General features: G+C 41.9%; 1 protein-coding gene across 1 annotated transcript; it reads left to right on the top strand.

The window, feature by feature from the left end:
• Positions 1-18,335: 18,335 nt before the first annotated feature.
• On the top strand, positions 18,336-19,308 carry LOC115725263 (ferredoxin). Its single transcript, XM_030654718.2, has one exon. The coding sequence runs from the start codon at positions 18,467-18,469 to the stop codon at positions 19,025-19,027; it is 561 nt and encodes a 186-aa protein (XP_030510578.2). The 5' UTR covers positions 18,336-18,466; the 3' UTR covers positions 19,028-19,308.
• The last annotated feature ends 112 nt before the right edge of the window (positions 19,309-19,420 follow it).

Raw genomic sequence — 19,420 nt, 5'->3', positions numbered from 1 at the left:
TTCTATTAAGAATATGACACATGATTAAGAGTGCCTCCCCCACAAGTTGGAATTTAACTTTGAGTACAAATCATATAATTGACCATTTCAAGAAATACTATATTCTTTCTTTCAACTACAACATTTTATTGTGGTGTATGTGGTGCCTAATGTAACGTGCGTGCTAAGATGGCACGTTACAAGCTAAGTGATGCCCACAAGTTGGCCAAGTGGCGGTCAAGCGGTGGCGCATGTTGTGGTGCATACTGGTGGCATGGTGATGCTTAGTTTGTATGCAGTGACATTTTCGTAAATATCTTCAATATTGTCCGAAACGGGACGTGACTTGGTATTCACCATTTATTTGGGTCTACATATACAATAGTGCAATCGAATTGGCAAAACTATGTGATTTGGTATGCGGTTTGGCCGTATGTCTACAGAGCCAAAATCATGTATGTTCATAGTAGAAGGCTAAAAGCTCAGAATGCTCTTTAAGGGGGTACCCTGGTGTCAGCTCTCCACCACCCTCTGGCACCTTGGTGCTAAGTGAGCTACTACTAGTCAGCGGGACTGGTAGGACGGGCATATGAGGACCACGAGGGGACTTATATGTCTCCATGAGTTGGAGTAATCGTGGACATTATCGGGCTAACCCGGTAGTGCGTTTAAGAAGCTTCAAGAGGTTAATAGGTACGTTTCCCTTGGCTTATCAGTATGCCGCTTGCACGGGATGTGGCCCAAACCTTCTAGAGACACTGTGGTGCGCCTTGGCCACGAGTCTCAACACGAGATGACACAGGTAGTCATTCGTGGGCTAGTTTTCATACGTGCATGGGACAGATGCATCATGCTGGAATGGGACAGAGGTCTAATGTATGCAACTAGTTTGGTGGCTTGTCTCGACGGCGTGCCAACATGCGTGGAGGCATGGCCCCTTAAGGATTGGTCCATGGACGTATGGGAGTCCTTGGCCAATGAGGGAGATTGTTCAGACAGTATCGAATATGGCATGATAAAAGCATTGGCACGTTAACTTGGTGTTGGCATCTTGCCACACTTGCTACCTTGGTCACAAGTGACAAGGTGAGTGTCGGTGTTGGGATTTGCCTTATCATAGTGAGAACCTATGGATAGTGCGAGTATATTGGCTAGAGAGCCTCGATGCATGGATGCACTCATGAATTCTTGCGAGCATGACTCGGTGGGAGTTATTCGAGAGACAGAAGTGTGCACGAGGCACACGGTCGCGCGAAAAATGAGCCCATTGTTACTCGGATGGTTGGAAGGCTGACCTTGGACTAGAGAAGTCAAGGTGCCGCACGGGTACTCCGCTGCCTGAAAAGGTGAGCCCGTGACAGTTGGTATCAGAGCCAAGCTTATCACAGTGGGAGGTGAACCTGGTTGGCCTATCGTAGAGAGGATGTAGGCGTGTGGAAGGATGCTAGAAAAGATAACTACCACATGTGATTGTAGAGAGGCGCAACAGGATGTTTGAAACTCGTTGGCATGGTACAATATTGATTGGGCAGTCAGACTGTATGCTTGATACACTAGGCCGAGTTTGCTCGAGTGACATGTAAGCCGCAGGAGGCGCTTTTGTTAAAAAGGAAGCTCGTTGGTGTGGGAGTGGAAGTATTGCAGGGACTGTCAGATTCTTGTTAGTCACGACAGAGGTCAAGAGTTGATGACCGAGATGGTTCATATTGGAATAGACATGGAATGCTTCAGTTGCTACATTGTGTGTCAAGAGGGACGCACATGGAGACCAAGGGGGCAGAGGCCGCAATGGTCAGAGTATGGTTGTACTTGGAGGTGTTCGCATGTGACTTTTATTTGATCAGTATGGAAGTGCCGAGACAGTTGAGTGGGATGTGTTGGCTTGTTTAAACGTTAGAGGGCGTAAGTCACACAAAGGCATCAATGGAGATGCGGAGTTGTGGAATGAATGCATCAAAGAAGCTAGCGGGGCTGAGAAGACCGAGCGCAAGCGTTGAGATGGCGCTAGAGTTTGTGTCAAAGCCAGAGGGTTGTACCAGCGAGACTTAGTTAGTCATATTTGCATGCGAAGGTCAAGAAGGGTGCTAGAGTTTGCATGAAGGCTAGAGGGTTGCATCATTGGAACTTAGTGCATCGTGGAAGCCAGAAGGGCGTGATGCAAGTATGAATTAGTTGGATGGTTGAGCGGCAATTGCATGCTTATGGAAATCGATAGGGGTGCTATATAAGATAGTTGACTCGAGAGTCACATCCTGCGGGATGCAGTTTTAGATGGCATGGTGTGCATGAAGAGTTGGGGCAGTCAGGCATTCACGTGTGGGCATGTTGTCGAGGACGCCAACAGATGAAGTGGGGGAGAGACCTCACGATTCACTCAACGGACTAGTTATTCATTACAAGCATCGAGATGAGTATCATGGAGATTGATTGTTGTTCAGGATGTAAAGTCAAGAAGACTCGAGACACAGGCAGTGTCAGTTATCTAGGGTGAAAGTCTGCAGGACTTAAGTACTAAGATAACACCATGGCGATGTTGGCCTAAGGTGAAAGTCAGCAGGACTAAGGTACTAAGGCAATATTGAAATGTCGAGGGGCGAAGAATCATAATGATCGAGGCATTAGTTCAACATCTTCATCAAAGTGACATGTGGAATGGAGGGACTGTATGCGAGTATGCGGTTAGCTTGCGAGCTATATCTTGAGGGGTTTTTCTCTAAGAGAGAAGTTTTTCCCAAGTTGAAGTGGGGGAGCCCACTAATTCATATGTTTGAAGAATCAGGGTACTTGTTCAATTTTGATGTGTGACTCCAGAGGGAAACACTACAACAACAGATGGGTTATTTAGTGCAAAGACTTGCATGATTGCTGTAAGCTGTAGATAGACAATGTGCAAGGGCGAAGGCTGAGATCAAGACTGAGCTACTTTGCGGCATGTATGGGCATGTTTTGTGTTTATGGGGACACTGTAAGCATATGGTTCAGAGAGCATATGCCAAAAGGAGATAGCGGATTGGGTTGACTTCAAGTCTTAAGAGTAAGACTTCGTGCAAGTTTGTCAAAAGTTAGCGAGTCATCAGAGGATGCAGGGTTGATTTTGGGAGATGGACTTATGACAGTTTTGAGAGCCGACACAAGCAGGAGCCAGAGGGCAAATTTGTGGTTTTGCGTGATTGTTAGATCATTAACCACGTGAAAGTAGCTCAGAGAATCATGTATGCAATGGGTCAGTGGGACCTTTTGCATGAAGTCGTGGGTGTGCGGTAGGGCCGGAGGGCCAATATTGTGAACGTCGCGAAGAGATTTTGTGCAAGAGTGCACTTGGTGCAGCATTGGGTGCAGTTGGCTTGCGAGCCTTGTCCAGGTGGGACGCACCGAACTTTAACCTACGATAGGAGTGTCTTGCTCGATTGCCATCAGGAGGATGGTGCGCCATGGAGTTGGCGTGTGAAGTTTCTAGAGGGACTTATCCAGAGGGACTTGGCTTCAGTGGAAGCGTGTTCTATAGGTGCCGTTGGGAACAGTTGGTTTGCGAACCTCACACTGAGGGGTGCACCGTAGTTAGTCCTTGTCAAAAGGAGTATGCATTGGACGATTGGCGAGTGAGCTACTATCAGAGGATGTGTTAGCTTCAAGGTTAGTGTTGGAAGGGCTACTTAGTTGACTCGAGGGACGTTGTGATGGACTCGGAGGAGTTCATGTTGGGGGAAGTATTCTAGTGCAGAGGCACTACTCCATGGGAGATTCTAAATAGCGACAATGGCAAAAGTTCTTTGATCAAGTCCAAGAGTGAGCGAGGGAGATCGTCACCAAGAGGGTGGTTCTACGGAGGTAAAGGGACAACTGCAGACTTAGGATTCGGATGAAGCTTGGAGTAATCTTAAGAGTCGAGATCAGGAAGATTTGCATGCGGTCCGTCGATGAGGGCATCGACATGTTGAAGTGGGGGAGAGTGTAAAGTGCATGCTAAGATGGCACGTTACAAGCTAAGTGATGCCCACAAGTTGGCCAAGTTGTGGTCAAGCGGTGGCGCATGTTGTGGTGCATGCTGGTGGCAAGCTGATGCTTAGTTTGTATACAGTGGCATTTTTCGTAAATATCTTCAATATTGTTCGGAACGGGACGGGACTAGGTATTCGCCATTTATTTGGGTCTACAAATACAATGGTGCAATCGGATTGGCAAAACTAATTTATACCATGGTATGCAGTTTGGCAGTATGTCTACAGAGCCAAAATCATGTATGTTCATGGTAGAAGGGTAAAAGCTCAGAATGCTCTTTAAGGGGGGTACCGTGGTGTCAGCTCTCCACCACCCCTTGGCACCTTGTGTAACACCCCCGCTTCAAGCCTCTATTGGGCCCTTACACCCACATGATGAATGGCTCTTATACACGAGTACGTCACTCTGGCTGCTTCATGGACTGATGACTGACCCTACAGACCCACACGAGTGTTTCCGGCGTGCTTTGTCCTCACTCGCACGCTTCTTGGGAAAACTTCCTAGGAGGTCACCCATCTTGAAATTGCCTCAGGTCAAGCACGCTTAACTGTGGAGTTATTTCGTGATGGGCTACCGAAAAATAAGATGCACCTTGTTGATATAGGTAGTACCAATCAATTCATTTAAGCTCTCTTCAACTATGTAGTCCCATACCTACACAGTCTCAGAATCATCCCACTTAACCTTCCCCAGGCGATGTGGGATTGCACAACTGACTCGGTATTTCCCCTTACGGATCACGGGACTACTGACTGTCACAATCATCCCCCCTTACGGGGTCCGACGTCCTCGTCGACCACCCTTCCGGCTGGGTCAAGGCTCTGATACCATTTGTAACGCCCCCGCTTCAAGCCTCCATTGGGCCCTTACACCCACAGAATGAATGGCTCTTATACACGAGTACGTCACTCTAGCTGCTTCATGGACTGACGACTGACCCTACAGACCAACACGAGTGTTTCCAGCGTGTTTTGTCCTCACTCGCACGCTTCCTGGGAAAACTTACCAGGAGGTCACCCATCCTGAAATTGCCCCAGGTCAAGCACGCTTAAATATAGAGTTCTTTCGTGATGGGCTACCGAAAAACAAGATGCACCTTGTTAATATAGGTAGTACAAATAATTCCATTTAAGCTCTCTTCAACTATGTAGTCCCATACCTACACAGTCTCAGAATGATCCCACTTAACCTTCCCTAGGAGATGTGGGATTACACAACTTACCCGGTATTTCCCCTTACGGATCACAAGACTACTGACTCTCACACCTTGGTGCTAAGTGAGCTACTACTAGTCAGCGGGGCTGGTAGGACGGGCATATGAGGACCACGAGGGGACTCACATGTCTCCATGAGTTGGAGTACTCATGGACATTATCGAGCCGACCAGGTAGTGTGTTTAAGAAGGTGCAAGAGGCTAACGAGTATGTTTCCCTTGGCTTTCCGGTATGCCGCTTCCACGGGACGTGGCCAAAACCTTCTAGAGACATTGTGGTGCGCCTTGGCCACGAGTCTCAACACGAGATGACACGGGTAGTCATTCCTAGGGTAGTTTGCATACGTGCATGGGACGGATGCACCATGCTGAAATGGGACAGAGGTCTGATGTATGCAACTAGTTTGGTGGCTTGTCTCGAGGGCCTGCCAACATGTGTGGAGGCATGGTGCCTTGAGGATTGGTCCATGGACGTATGGGAGTCCTTGGGCAACGAGGGAGACTATTCGGACAGTATTGAATGGGGCATGATAAAAGCATTGGTATGTTAACTTGGTGTTGGCATCTTGCCACACATGCTACCTTGGTCATGAGCGACAAGGTGAGCGTCAGTATTGGGATTTGCCTTATCATAGTGAGAACCTATGGAAAGTGAGAGTATCTTGGCTAGAGAGCCTCGATGCATGGATGCTTACGAGCATGACTTAGTGGGAGTTATTCGAGAGACGGAAGTGTGCATGAGCTACACAGTTGCGCGAAAAATGAGCCCATTGTTACTTAGATGGTTGGAAGGCTGACTTTGGCTTAGAGAAGTCAAGGTTCCGCATGGGTGTTCAGCTGCCTGAAAAGGTGAGCTCGTGACACCTAACACTCATGAATTATGCTTTTCAGATATTTTCATCCAAATTCAAAAAATGATAACTAATTCATACAAAATCCAAATTAAGTTCTGTAAATGCCTAAATTCATTAATTTTTCGTCTACTTTCTAGTAAAAATATTTCCAGAATTAAACAAAAAATATTTTACAACATACATTGCGATTTCCATAAAATCATCAAATAAGCACATAAACAACCATGAAACCATCCAAATCCACACGAACATCGTTTTAAATCCATATTTCATGAAAGTAAATCATTACCAAGGCTCTGAGGCCAGTTGTTGGAATATGTTTTACCAAGATCTAGATATACTATCATGTATGTTATTTAACATCCTAAATATGAATTTCTAACACAATGTAATTAAACACATATAAAGTTTGAGAAACCTTACATTGGGTGCAGCGGAATTAAATGTCTCCTTCTGCTCAGATCTCCAACCCTTGTACTCTTTCTGTAGCAGAGTATCACCAAGATCTGAGCTCGATTCTCCTTCTCTTGAACTGGATTCTTCACAGCCTTACACACTATGATTGAGTACCACTTGATGTGTAATGACCGCTTTAGTAATTTGGATTAGTAAAGGCAATTAGCACTAATTTCTGAGATTTTTATAATTATTTATAAGTTTAATTATTTGTGGGCCCCATTGTTTGAAATGGGCACTAGAGTTATAATTTCTCAATTCTGGAGATTTTATTAAACTCTAGGGGTATTTTACGAATTATATATGAAATATGCTATTTTTGTAATTTTTGCTCGGCGACAACGGAAAATGCGATGGATGACTAGTTTGATCACATGGGTAATTTAAGAACCTTATTTCTTAGTGAGAAATTTATTGGAGAAAATAAAATATTAAGGTTGAGCGGGGTTATAGAATTTGACCATTTTACCCCTAGTTTTGAAAGATACCTAAATTTTAACCTAAGGGGTATTTTAGTCATTCTTTAAAGAGTGGAGAGTGGTGGAAGCCCTAGGTGTTGACACATAGCAAGAGTATATTCAGCCAAGGTTTAATTAAATAAACCCTTATTTCATTTAGAAAGAAAATAAGAAAAAACAAGCTAAAATCAAAGGAAACCCTCTCCTTCCTTTCTCCCTCTTCGATCCAGCCAAGGCCAAGGGATTTCTTTGGATGATTTTGTGTTTTCAGCAGGGTTTGGAGGAGGAATCAATCAAGGTAAACCCTAGTTGCTCTCTAGTTATGTTTTTCTCAAGTTTTTAGTTGGTTTCAAGAGGTGATTTTGGGAATTGATGGCTGTTAGGGTTAGAAATGTTTAGAGATTTTGGGAATTGATGGCTGTTAGGGTTAGAATTTTAAGGTTCATTTGAGTTGGTTTAAGCTTCTTGCAACTGGTTTTAGTGTATGGGGTTGGATTTATGCAAATTTGAGTTTTGAAATCAAAGCTTTGGTCTTTAATGGAAAGTTGAGTTTCATTGGGTTTTTCTGTGATTTTCTGGTTGGAATATGTTGTGTATACATTTTTTAGGCACTCTGGAAAGTTTGGTGGCAGTTGGACAAGTTTTGAGCAAATTGGTGAGTTTTTGGGGAGACTGGTATAAAAACCGGTTTACCGGTTTTACTAGTACCTGTCAAACCGGTAAACCAGTTTTGGCAGGGTTCCCCGAAAAAATCAGTTTTCTCAATTCTCGCCCATTTCAGTGCCATAGTTGGGTATTTCCCTATTTCCTGAGTTAGAGTAATCCCAAGAAAGTATAACAGAACCTAGGGTTGTGGGTTCGGGTTTCCCGGATTAGGAATTCGACCATGTGATTTATTCAGTTTTATTATGTGATTAGGGCATCCATCTAGCGCGAGACTTTCCGTTCGAGTATGCCAGCACACTTGAATCTGGAAAGAAGGTAAGAACTGTATATAATGTGTGATATGGATATGCGAATGTATGTATATGTTTAGTGTGTATGCATGCTTATATGTTGTGATTCACACACTACCAACACTTGTACGGTTGCAGTACAGAGTGCATTGGTAAAGTGTATGATGTCTAAAAGTACATTGTGGTGTTACCAATACTTGTACGGGAAGGTACAAGGTGTCTATGGTACAACACTTAACAGTACTCAAGGTACGGTCCGTACCCTACCTACACTAGTACGAAGGTATACTGAGTGCATGTGGTACATGGTACATGGTCGTATCCTTAGTAGAACGTTCTTACTCATCTGTTAAGCCTTGTAAATAGGTGTATGGGCACCTAGATACAAGTCGGTATTATATGATACGTTATATGCTTTTCTTGGTGAGTCTGTTGACTCACAGTTCTGCTTCCTTGTGTAGGTAAAGGAAAGGCGAAAGCTCAACAGGAGTGAGCCTGGCTTAGATGGGATTGTACATGTCGTGGTAGCGTGACCTGGAGTGTTCGGTCTCGGGACATCTAAGGATTTTATTTTGTAGTCGCTGTGCGACCTGGATATTGTATTTTGGCATATTTTGTATAAAAGTTTAGAAACAGAATCTCGGTGTTTGTAAATTATTATGTAAATTATAAAGTTTAATATTTATTATAAAAGTCTTAATTTGACACGTTTTTCGAGAAAAATATTTGATTGGCAAAGATAGTATTGTAATTGAAGAAGCATTGTAGCGTGCCTTAGCATTAGGGTATTACAATTTTGGTATCAAAGTCGTCAGGTTATCTACCGAAGCTTGCCAAGACATGTACAATCTTCATCAGAGAAAGCTTGGTTCACGGTTCAGTAAGCTCGTACTTGTTTAGTATTATATGTGATTATTAAAGTATGATAGGAAGCATATTAGATTATAATTATTAATTTTAAGTGTATTGCCTTTAAGTCTATAAGAGCGGTATTAAGTTTTATGATCGCTGTCTTACTAGCCTGGCTTATGGGTTCGCAAGCTAAGTCCTATAAAATGGACGCCCAGCGGAATACAAGAAGTCAGGGTAATAAGGTTGAGACCGGAGGCAGTCAGGGAAATCAAATTCCCCAGAATCCCCGTGGTCACAGCCATGGCCGTGGCAGAGCTCAGGGTGGTCGTCCTGTAAATCCACCACAAGCTCCTCCAGATTGGGAGCAGAGGTTTGCAGAAATGCAAGATCGAATCCGCCAGCAAGATGAAGAAATTCAGAGATTAAGGCAGCAGGGTCTTCCTGTCGTGCCTCCTCAGCAAGCTCAAGCCATTGCAGTTCCAGCGGTACTAGCAAAACAACCTATTGCTGGCAACCGTATGAAGCCATTATATGAAAAGTTCCGGAAGCAAGCACCTCCAGTGTTTCTAGGAGGTCCAGATGTGACGAAGGCTGAGCAGTGGCTCACAGTGATTGAGCAAATTTTGAATTTTATGGGGGTGGTTGGAAATGATCGGGTGACCTGGGCCACATTTCAGTTCCAGGAGGATGCTCTCGTGTGGTGGGAGTTGATAACTCTCACTCGGGACGTCACTGTTATGACCTGGGAAGAGTTTCAAGAGCTATTTAACTCCATAAATTATAATGAAGTCGTCCGCAGTGCTAATCGGAAAGAGTTCACTGAGTTAGTACAAACCGAGGGGATGTCGGTTACTAAGTATACTACAAAGCTTGACCGTCTGGCCAAGCTCTCTGTGGGTATTGTGCCAACGGATTTTAGTAAGAAAGAAAAGTACTTGGCGGGTTTAAATGTGAAGATTAGACATGATTTGGTGATCACTACCAACGAAGCAACATCTTATGCAGAAATGGTTGAGGAAGCCCTTCGAGCCGAGGGTGCTGTAAAATTCCTTCAGCAGCCCCGAGTGACTCCGAGTGTTGGTGGGACCCCCACCTTTCCTACTCCTGTTTATGGTAGGGATGGTGGTGATTCCACCACTAATCAGAAAAGGAAAGTTACCCCGACATCTGGTGGCTCGGGGCAGAGTAAGTGGTTCCGTGGGAACCAAGGTAGAGGTGGGCGCCAGGGTTATTATTACCCTGAGTGCCCGCGTTGTGAGAAACATCATCCAGGAGAGTACAACTGGAAGACATATTTTCTGTGCAGCATGGTGGGGCATTTCAAGAAAGATTGCACTCTGGCAAAGAAAGAAGAGCCGAAAATAGAGGCAAAACCTATACCTGCTCGGGTGTTTGCTATCACCCAAGCTGATGCTACAGCCAGTCCTTCTGTGGTGACAGGTCAGCTTCTTGTCAAAAACTCCTCGTATACTGTATTATTTGATTCGGGAGCTACACGTTCATATGTGGCTACGAGAGTAATTGATCTTTTGGGTAGGCCTTGTGATATACTTGAAAGAGGGTTTGGAACCCTCATGCCTGGCGGAGAGGTTATTATCTCCAATAGGCGCATTAGGTCTATGCCGGTTAGGATCGAGGATAGGGAGTTGAGTGCTGACCTTATAGAACTGGAATTAACAGAGTTTGACATTATACTTGGGATGGATTTTCTGTCCAATTATTCGGCCAGGTTAGACTGTAAGCGAAAAAATGGTGACTTTTTAGCCAGAAGGTGAAGATCTATTTGTTTATGTTGGATCAGTTCAGGGGTCTCGAATCCCGGTTATTTCTGTACTAAGGGCTAGGGATCTACTACATAGTGGATGTGTAGGATTTTTAGCAGTGGTGATTGACTCCAACAGACCTGAAACATTTGGGCCTAAGGTAGTCAGAGTGGTTAAGGATTTTCTTGACCTATTTCCTGAGGAGTTGTCGGGATTGCTGCCGCAACGAGAAATAGATTTTGTGATTGATCTGGCACCTGGAGCCAAACCTGTTTCTAAAGCTCCATATAGGATGGCTCCGGCAGAACTCAAGGAGCTTAAGTTACAACTGCATGGGATGCTTGATATTGGGTTTACCTGACCCAGTGTATTGCCCTGGGGAGCTCCAGTTCTGTTTGTAAAAAAGAAATATGGTTCCCTCAGAATGTGTATTGATTATCGGGAACTAAACAAGTTGACGATCAAGAATAAATACCCATTACCCAGAATTGACGATTTGTTCGATCAACTTTAAGGAAATACAGTGTTTTCGAAGATCGACCTATGATGTGGTTATCATCAACTCAAAATCCGAGAAGAAGATATACCAAAGACTGCGTTCTGAACCAGATATGGGCACTATGAGTTTCTAGTAATGTCATTCGAATTGACTAATGCTCCTACGACCTTTATGGATCTCATGAATAGAGTATTCAAGGACTTCCTCAATAACTGCGTCATAGTGTTTATCGACGACATCCTTGTATACTCTCAATTGAAAGAGGAGCAGGAGCATCATCTTCAAATGGTATTGCAGCGACTTAGGGATCACAAGTTGTATGCAAAGTTTAGAAAGTGTGAATTCTGGTTGTCAGAGGTGTCTTTTCTAGGACATATTGTCGGGAAGAATGGAATTATGGTTGATCCAAGTAAGATTGAGTTGGTGAAGAATTGGCCGAGGCCGAAATTAGTAACAGAAATTCAAAGTTTTCTCGGTTTAGCAGGGTATTATCGACGTTTTGTCGAAGGATTTTCTAAAATCTCTATGCCACTGACCGAGTTAACTAAGAAAAATCAGCAATTCGTGTGGTCAGATAAATGTGAAGCAAGTTTTCAAGAGTTGAAGCAACGTTTAATAACAACTCTGGTGTTAGCGTTGCCATCAAATTAAGAAAAGTTCGTTGTTTACAGTGATGCATCCAGACATGGTCTGCTTTGTGTTCTGATGCAAGCTGACAAAGTTATAGCCTATGCCTCTCGTGAACTGAAGGATTATGAGCAGCGCTATCCAACCCATGACCTAGAGCTTGCTGCAGTAGTATTTTCTCTAAAGATATGGCGGCACTATCTTTTATGGTGAAAATGTGAGATTTATACTGATCATAAAAGTCTCAAGTACTTTTTCACCCAGAAAGATTTGAATATGAGGCAGAGGAGGTGGCTAGAGCTTGTTAAGGACTACGACTGTGAGATTTTGTATCACCCCGAGAAAGCCAATGTTGTGGCTGATGCACTGAGTAGAAGAGGTCCCAGGCAGGTTGCACCACAATTCTAATAGCCCCTCAACTAGCTTCTGAGATGGTTAGTGCAGGGATTGAGTTTGTAGTTGGAAAGTTTCACAACTTAACATTTCAGTCTGATCTGTTAGAAAGAATCAGAAAAGATCAACTAGAAGATCCTGAGCTAGTCAAGATTCGGGATGAGGTAATGGTTGGTCGGCCTGAAGACTTTTCAATCTCGAATAATGGAAGGTTGTTATATAAAGCTCGAGTTTGTGTTCCTAATGTGGATGAGCTTAAGAAAGAGATTCTTGATGAAGCTCACACCACACCTTATTCACTGCATCCGGGAACCACCAAGATGTATCAGGATTTAAAACCCTACTTTTGGTGGTATGGGATGAAAAGGGATGTGGTGGACTACGTGTCCAAATGCTTAACCTGCCAGCAAATCAAGGCTGAACATCAAAGGCCAGCAGGGTTATTGCAACCATTAGTTCTTCCTGAGTAGAAGTGGGAGGACATTGCAATGGATTTTGTAACTGGTTTGCCTAAAACCACAGGAATGTATGATTTGGTATGGGTCATAGTGGACAGATTCACAAAATTAGCTCACTTTTTACCAATGAAAGTTACATATTTAGTGGATCAATATGTTGAACTGTATGTAAAGGAGATAGTTCGTCTCCATGGAACTCCTAAATCCATTGTTTCAGACAGGGATCCAAAGTTTACATCAAAGTTTTGGGTGAGTCTTCAGAAGGCTATGGGTACCAAGTTAAAATTTAGCACAGCCTTTCACCCTCAGACTGATGGTCAATCAGAAAGAACAATTCAGATACTTAAAGATTTACTGCGAGCCTGTGTCATGGACTTTGAGGGTTCATGGAGTAAGTACTTGCCTTTAATTGAGTTCTCCTACAACAATAGCTACTAGAGTACAATAAGGGATGGCTCCCTATGAGATGCTATATGGTAAGAAATGTCGCTTCCCTATTCATTGGGACGAAACTGGAGAAAGAAAGTACTTGGGGTCCAGAATTAGTTCAGAGGACCAATGAAGCTATTGACAAGATCAAGGCTCGAATGCTTGCTTCCCAAAGCAGGCAGAAAAGTTATGCTGATTTGAAGCGCAGGGATGTCACATTTCAGGTAGAGGAACATGTTTTCCTGGGGGTATCACCAATGAAGGGTATTAGGCGCTTCGGGAAGAAGGATAAGTTGAGTCCTAGGTTCGTTGGGCCATTTCAGATACTTGAGAAGGTCGGGCATGTAGCGTATCGGCTAGCCTTACCAACAACATTGTCGGTTGTTCATGATGTATTTCATATTTCTATGTTGAGGAAATATGTTTCAGATCCGACTCATATCTTGAGTTATGAAGCCCTTGAACTGCAATCAGACTTATCCTATGAAGAGCAACCTGTTCAGATTCTGGATAGAAAGGAGAAAGTTCTTCGGAACAAGACCATTGATTTGGTCAAAGTACTCTGGAGAAATAGCAAGGCGGAGGAAGCCACCTGGGAATTGGAGTCTGACATGAGGACTCAACATCCAGAGTTATTCAGGTTAGATTTCGAGGACGAAATCCTTTTAACGAGGGGATAATTGTAATGACCGCTTTAGTAATTTGGATTAGTAAAGGCAATTAGCACTAATTTCTAACATTTTTATAATTATTTATAAGTTTAATTATTTGTGGGTCCCATTGTTTGAAATGGGCTCTAGAGTTATTATTTTTCAATTCCAGAGATTTTATTAAACTCTAGGGGTATTTTATGAATTATGTATGAAGTATGCTATTTTTGTAATTTTTGCTCGGCGACAACGGAAAATGCGATGGATGACTAGTTTGATCACATGGGTAAGTCTAGAACCTTATTTCTTAGCGAGAAATTTATTGGAGAAAATGAAATATTGAGGTTGAGCGGGATTATGGAATTTGACCATTTTACCCCTAGTTTTGAAAGATACCTAAATTTTAACCTAAGGGGTATTTTAGTCATTATTTAAATAGTGGAGAGTGGTGGCAGCCCTAGGTATTGACACATAGCAAGAGTATATTCAGCCAAGGTTTAATTAAATAAACCCTTATTTCATTTAGAAAGAAAATAAGAAAAAACAAGCTAAAATCAAAGGAAACCCTCTCCTTCCTTTCTCCCTGTTCGATCCAGCCAAGTCTAAGGGATTTCTTTGCTGGATTTTGTGTTTTCAGCAGGGGTTGGAGGAGGAATTAATCAAGGTAAACCCTAGTTGCTCTCTAGTTATGTTTTTCTCAAGTTATTAGTTGGTTTTAAGAGGTGATTTTGGGAATTGATGGCTGTTAGGGTTAGAATTTTAAGGTTCATTTGAGTTGGTTTAAGCTTCTTGCAACTGGTTTTAGTGTATGGGGTTGGATTTATGCAAAATTGAGTTTTGAACTCAAAGCTTTGGTCTTTCATGGCAAGTTGAGTTTCATTGGGTTTTTCTATGATTTTCTGGTTGGAATATGTTGTGTATACATTGTTTAGGCACTCTGGAAAGTTTGGTGGCAATTGGACAAGTTTTGAGCAAATTGGTGAGTTTTTGGGGAGACTGGTATAAAAACCGGTTTACCGGTTTTACCAGTACCTATCAAATCGGTAAACCAGTTTTGGCAGGCTTCCCCGAAAAAATCAGTTTTCTCAATTCTCGTCCATTTCAGTATCGTAGTTGGGTATTTCCCTATTTCCTGAGTTAGAGTAATCCCAAGAGAGAATAACAGAACCTAGGGTTGTGGGTTCGGGTTTCCCGAATTAGGGTTTCGACCATGTGATTTACCCAGTTTTATTATGTGATTAGGGCATCCATCTAGCGCGAGACTTTCCGTTCAAGTCGGCCGACACACTTGAATCTAGAAAGAAGGTAAGAACTGTATATAATGTGTTATATGGATATGCGAATGTATGTATATGTTTAGTGTATATGCATGCTTATATGTTGTGATTCATACACTACCAACACTTGTACGGTTGCGGTACAGAGTGCATTAGTAAAGTGTATGATGTCTAAAAGTACATCGTGGTGTTACCAGCACTTGTACGGGAAGGTACAAGGTGTCTGTGGTACAACACTTAACAGTACTCAGGTACGGTCCATACCCTACCTACACTAGTACGAAGGTATACTGAGTGCATGTGGTACATGTTACATGGTCGTATCCTTAGTAGAACATTCTTACTCATCTGTTAAGCCTTGTAAATAGGTGTATGGGCGCCTAGATACAAGTTGGTATTATATGATATGTTATATACTTTTCTTGCTGAGTCTGTCGACTCAAAGTTCTGCTTCCCTGTGTAGGTAAAGGAAAGGCGAAAGCTGAATGGGAGTGAGCCTGACTTGGATGGGATTGTACATGTCGTGGCAGCGTGACCTGGAGTGTTCGGTCTCGGGACATCTGGGGATTTTATTTTGTAGTCGTTGTGCGACCTGGATATTGTATTTTGGCATATTTTGTATAAAAGTTTAGAAACGGGATCCCGGTATTTGTAAATTATTATGTAAATTATAAAGTTTAATATTTATTATAAAAGTTTTAATTTGACACTTTTTCGAGAAAAATCTTTGATTAGCAGAGATAGTACTGTAATTGAAAAAGTATTGTAGCATGCCTTAGCATTAGGGCATTACATGATGTGTGTGGGCACTTACTCTATCACTATAGGGTTCGAAAAATTTAAGAGAGAAAGAGAGAGAGGAAGGATTCGAATGGCATAGAGAAGATGGCTCAAATTTTTGACCGAAGGCAAGTGATTTCATCCTCTTTCAATTTTTAATGACCTTAAAAGTTCAAGTGGCATGATTTGGTACATGTCAAAGTTTAGGGGCCTAATGTCACCTTCATAGTCAACAACTCAGCCAATTCATACATGCTCCTACTACGGTTCACTGGGAAGCTTGCAAGAGGTTATTCAGATATTTAAAGGAGACAATCCATGAAGGGTTACATATCAGGCCAAGTTTGCTAATGTGTTTGCAAGCATATTCGGATGTTGACTGGGCAAGTTGCCTTGATGATCGAAAGTCTACTGGAGGTTATGTTGTGCTCTTTGGTGGGAACCTTATTTCATGGTCAACCAAGAAGCAACCGGTTGTTGCTAGAAGCAGTACAGAGAGTGAATTCAAGTCTTTAGCCAATACTGTTGTTGAAGTTCGATGGTTATGCTCACTGTTCTCTGAGCTAAATGTGTCTCTACCAGTACCACCAATTATTTGGGTTGACAACCAGGAAGCTGCCTCTCTTGCAGCCAATCCTATTTTTCATGCACATTCTAAACATATCGAAATAGACCTCCATTTTGTTCGGGACTAGATACTTGCTAAGGAAATTGAAGTGAGATATGTTCCCTCTATCGATCAAATCACTGACATTCTCACCAAACCGCTGAGCAAAGACAGATTTGCTTATCTCAAAAGCAAACTCAATGTATGTTCCACACTCTTTCGTTTAACGGGGATGATAAAGCTAGTCTTTTACCTACTGTTAGTTAGCTCATTCTTGTAACTACTTTTCTGTTATTAGTTAGTTACATTTCCCTTTTCTGTTGTTTCCTTCAATTGTTGTAAGACTCGTGCACTGTAAATAAGAGCTTTGTTTCTAAGTCTTCCATCTTTTGCAAGCTTAGCTTTCTTCTTTTTGTGCTTGTATTGATTAGATCTTTCACTTTAATATTACAACTCTATATTCATTACACTATCTGATATGTATCGTCTCTTATGTTACAAAAATATATACACTATATATATTATTCACTTAATAATATATATCTTACAGCAATTTTTAATCACAATATTATATTATTTATTTAATATATAAATAATATAACATAATTTTGGTCTAATATTATTTCTAGTTCGTCATTTCTTTTTTTTTTTTTTTGTTTTGTTTTTTGCTGTAAAAGGATGGGACATTGTCAATTTGTCATTAATCGAGTTGATAATAAGGTAGTTTTGTACAGATGAAACAAGTAAGAAAATGATTGTGAGCTTTAATAATTTTGTAATCCTACTTCAGATGGTGATTAAGAAATGGCTGTGGCTCCATCCAATTGCCTTATGTGGCTGAACTTGAAATTATGATGAATGATGATCACATGGATCAATCTAATTATGTGGTAATAATCAGGTCACGTCCCCACTTTTTTCTAAACCAAGAAAGTTTGATTGTGGGATCCATCTTTGGACAAGTACTCATAATTATACCACAACAAATTTTGTTGGAAAAAAAAAAATACTAACCAAAATGACAATATTTTGTGATATAACACTGTGCCCACCACACTCACAAAAAATTAATATGATAAATAAAAGGGAATATACTCTTGGTATTTTGTGTTTTGTTGAAAAATAAATTTATAACACTGTATTTTCAATGATATTCATATGGTATTTTATATTTTAAAATTATACAATTTTTTATACCCTAAACTCAAATTAGATATATAATTTTTATAAATTTAACATAATTGCCTTCACATATAATTATTGAGAAATTATATTAATCAAATTTAAATTCAAAGTATTAAATACACACCATTTCTGAAAAGGAAAATTTAATTTTCTATACTTAAAAAACTAAAATATTTTATTTTTAAACCAATACATTTTAAACTAACAAAAATATGACACTTTTCTCAAAACCCCAAAAATACCCTCAAACTCTCACAGCATCTCTCTTTCTCTCTCTATCTCGGCATCCCACACCCCAGGTCCGATGGGTCCGACCAATCGGACCCCATGGTCCGACCATCGGACCTGGGGCTTTTTTTTTCTTCATTCGATTTGAGAGAGACGAAGAGAGGGAGGGTCCGATGGTCGGACCGTGATCGGACCCCATCGGACCTGGGGCCTTTTTTTTTTGTTTTCGATTTGATGGACCGGCGGTGAAGAGGGGGCCTAGGATTCGTGGGCTTCGACCGTCGGTGATGAGGGAGCCTGGGATTCGTGGGACCGGCGGTGACCTGGGCTTCGACCGTCGTTCGGGTTGGGGTTGGGATTCGTGGGTGAGGGTGGTTCGGGTTGGGGTTTTCGTGGGTGAGGGTGGTTCGGGTTGGGGTTGATCGTGGGTGAGGGTGGTCGACGCCGTGGGTGAGGGTGGTTCGAGTTGGGGTTGGTCGTGGGTGAGGGTGGTTCGGGTTGGGGTTGATGGTGGGTGAGAGTCGGCTGAGCATTTACAAATGGGAGGGGTAGTTTTGGAAAATTGGTAAAATGGTCATACATTACAAATTTTAATAAATATGCATTTAAGAAAAAAAAATTATAAAGTTATGCAGTTATGGAAATTCAAATTTCCCTTTCAAAATATAAGCATATTACAAAATAAATATTTTAATAAAACACAAAGAAATGGGTGGAGATGCAAAAGAGTTTGGCCTTGTGTGGTGATAACAAAAGATAAAGCAAGTAGCCACAACATGCTGCCACGTGGCAGATAGGATTCCATGCCACACTATTTCCACAAGCCATACCATATACGATCCATCTTCATCCCAATATCAAACATTGCTTGTTATTCAGTTCAGTTCACTAAAAAAAAAACACTTAAAACAATGGCAGCTACATCCGCAGCTCTGTCTAGTGCCATGGTGAGCACCTCGTTTGTGAGGAGACAACCCACCACGACCTCATTGAGGGCACTTCCCAACGTTGGTCAGGCACTTTTCGGGCTCAAGGCCAGCACAGGAAGCCGAGGAGGGCGTGTGACTGCCATGGCAGCCTACAAGGTGAAGCTAATCACACCCGAGGGGGAGACTGAGTTCGAGTGCCCTGACGACGTGTACGTGCTCGACCAAGCCGAGGAAATGGGCCTGGACTTGCCTTACTCGTGCCGAGCAGGGTCTTGCTCGTCCTGCGTGGGAAAAGTTGTGAGTGGAGATGTAGACCAGTCTGACAACAGCTTCCTCGATGATGATCAGATTGGTGAAGGTTGGGTTCTCACATGTGTTGCTTACCCTCAGTCTGATGTTGTCATTGAGACTCACAAGGAGGAGGAACTTGCTTAATTAAGTAACTAAAAAAACAATTATTATCATGTTTTAATTTTTATTAATCTTGTTCATCATCATTTTATATATGTTTTTTGTGAAGAAAAGGAAAAAAAAATGAAGTTTCAATGCTTTGGTTGGTTGGACTGGCTCTCTTGGCTTTTTTTTTTCATAGGATAAGGTTTTCCCTTATCTATTGAATGAGTTATTACATGTTTTTTTGGACAAAAAAACTGCCATTTGTAGTAATGAAATAACTGATATTTTAGCTTGATAATGAATGATCCCTTTTTTCTTTACGTTGGTAATTACAATTATAATTTGCTAACTGTCAATGCTTTTAGTTGGTTGGTTGGGCTGGCTTGGCCTTTTGATTTTTTTAGAGGATAAGGGTTTTCCCTTATCCCATGA

This window comes from Cannabis sativa, chromosome 6, assembly GCF_029168945.1.
Source record: "Cannabis sativa cultivar Pink pepper isolate KNU-18-1 chromosome 6, ASM2916894v1, whole genome shotgun sequence".
NCBI classification, from domain to species: Eukaryota; Viridiplantae; Streptophyta; class Magnoliopsida; order Rosales; family Cannabaceae; genus Cannabis; species Cannabis sativa.
The sequence above is the reverse complement of the archived record's forward strand: the minus strand, read 5'-3'. Positions and strand labels throughout refer to the sequence as shown.

Coding starts and splice junctions, on each gene's coding strand:
- LOC115725263 (XM_030654718.2), top strand. CDS start 18,467: ATGCCACACTATTTCCACAAGCCATACCATATACGATCCATCTTCATC.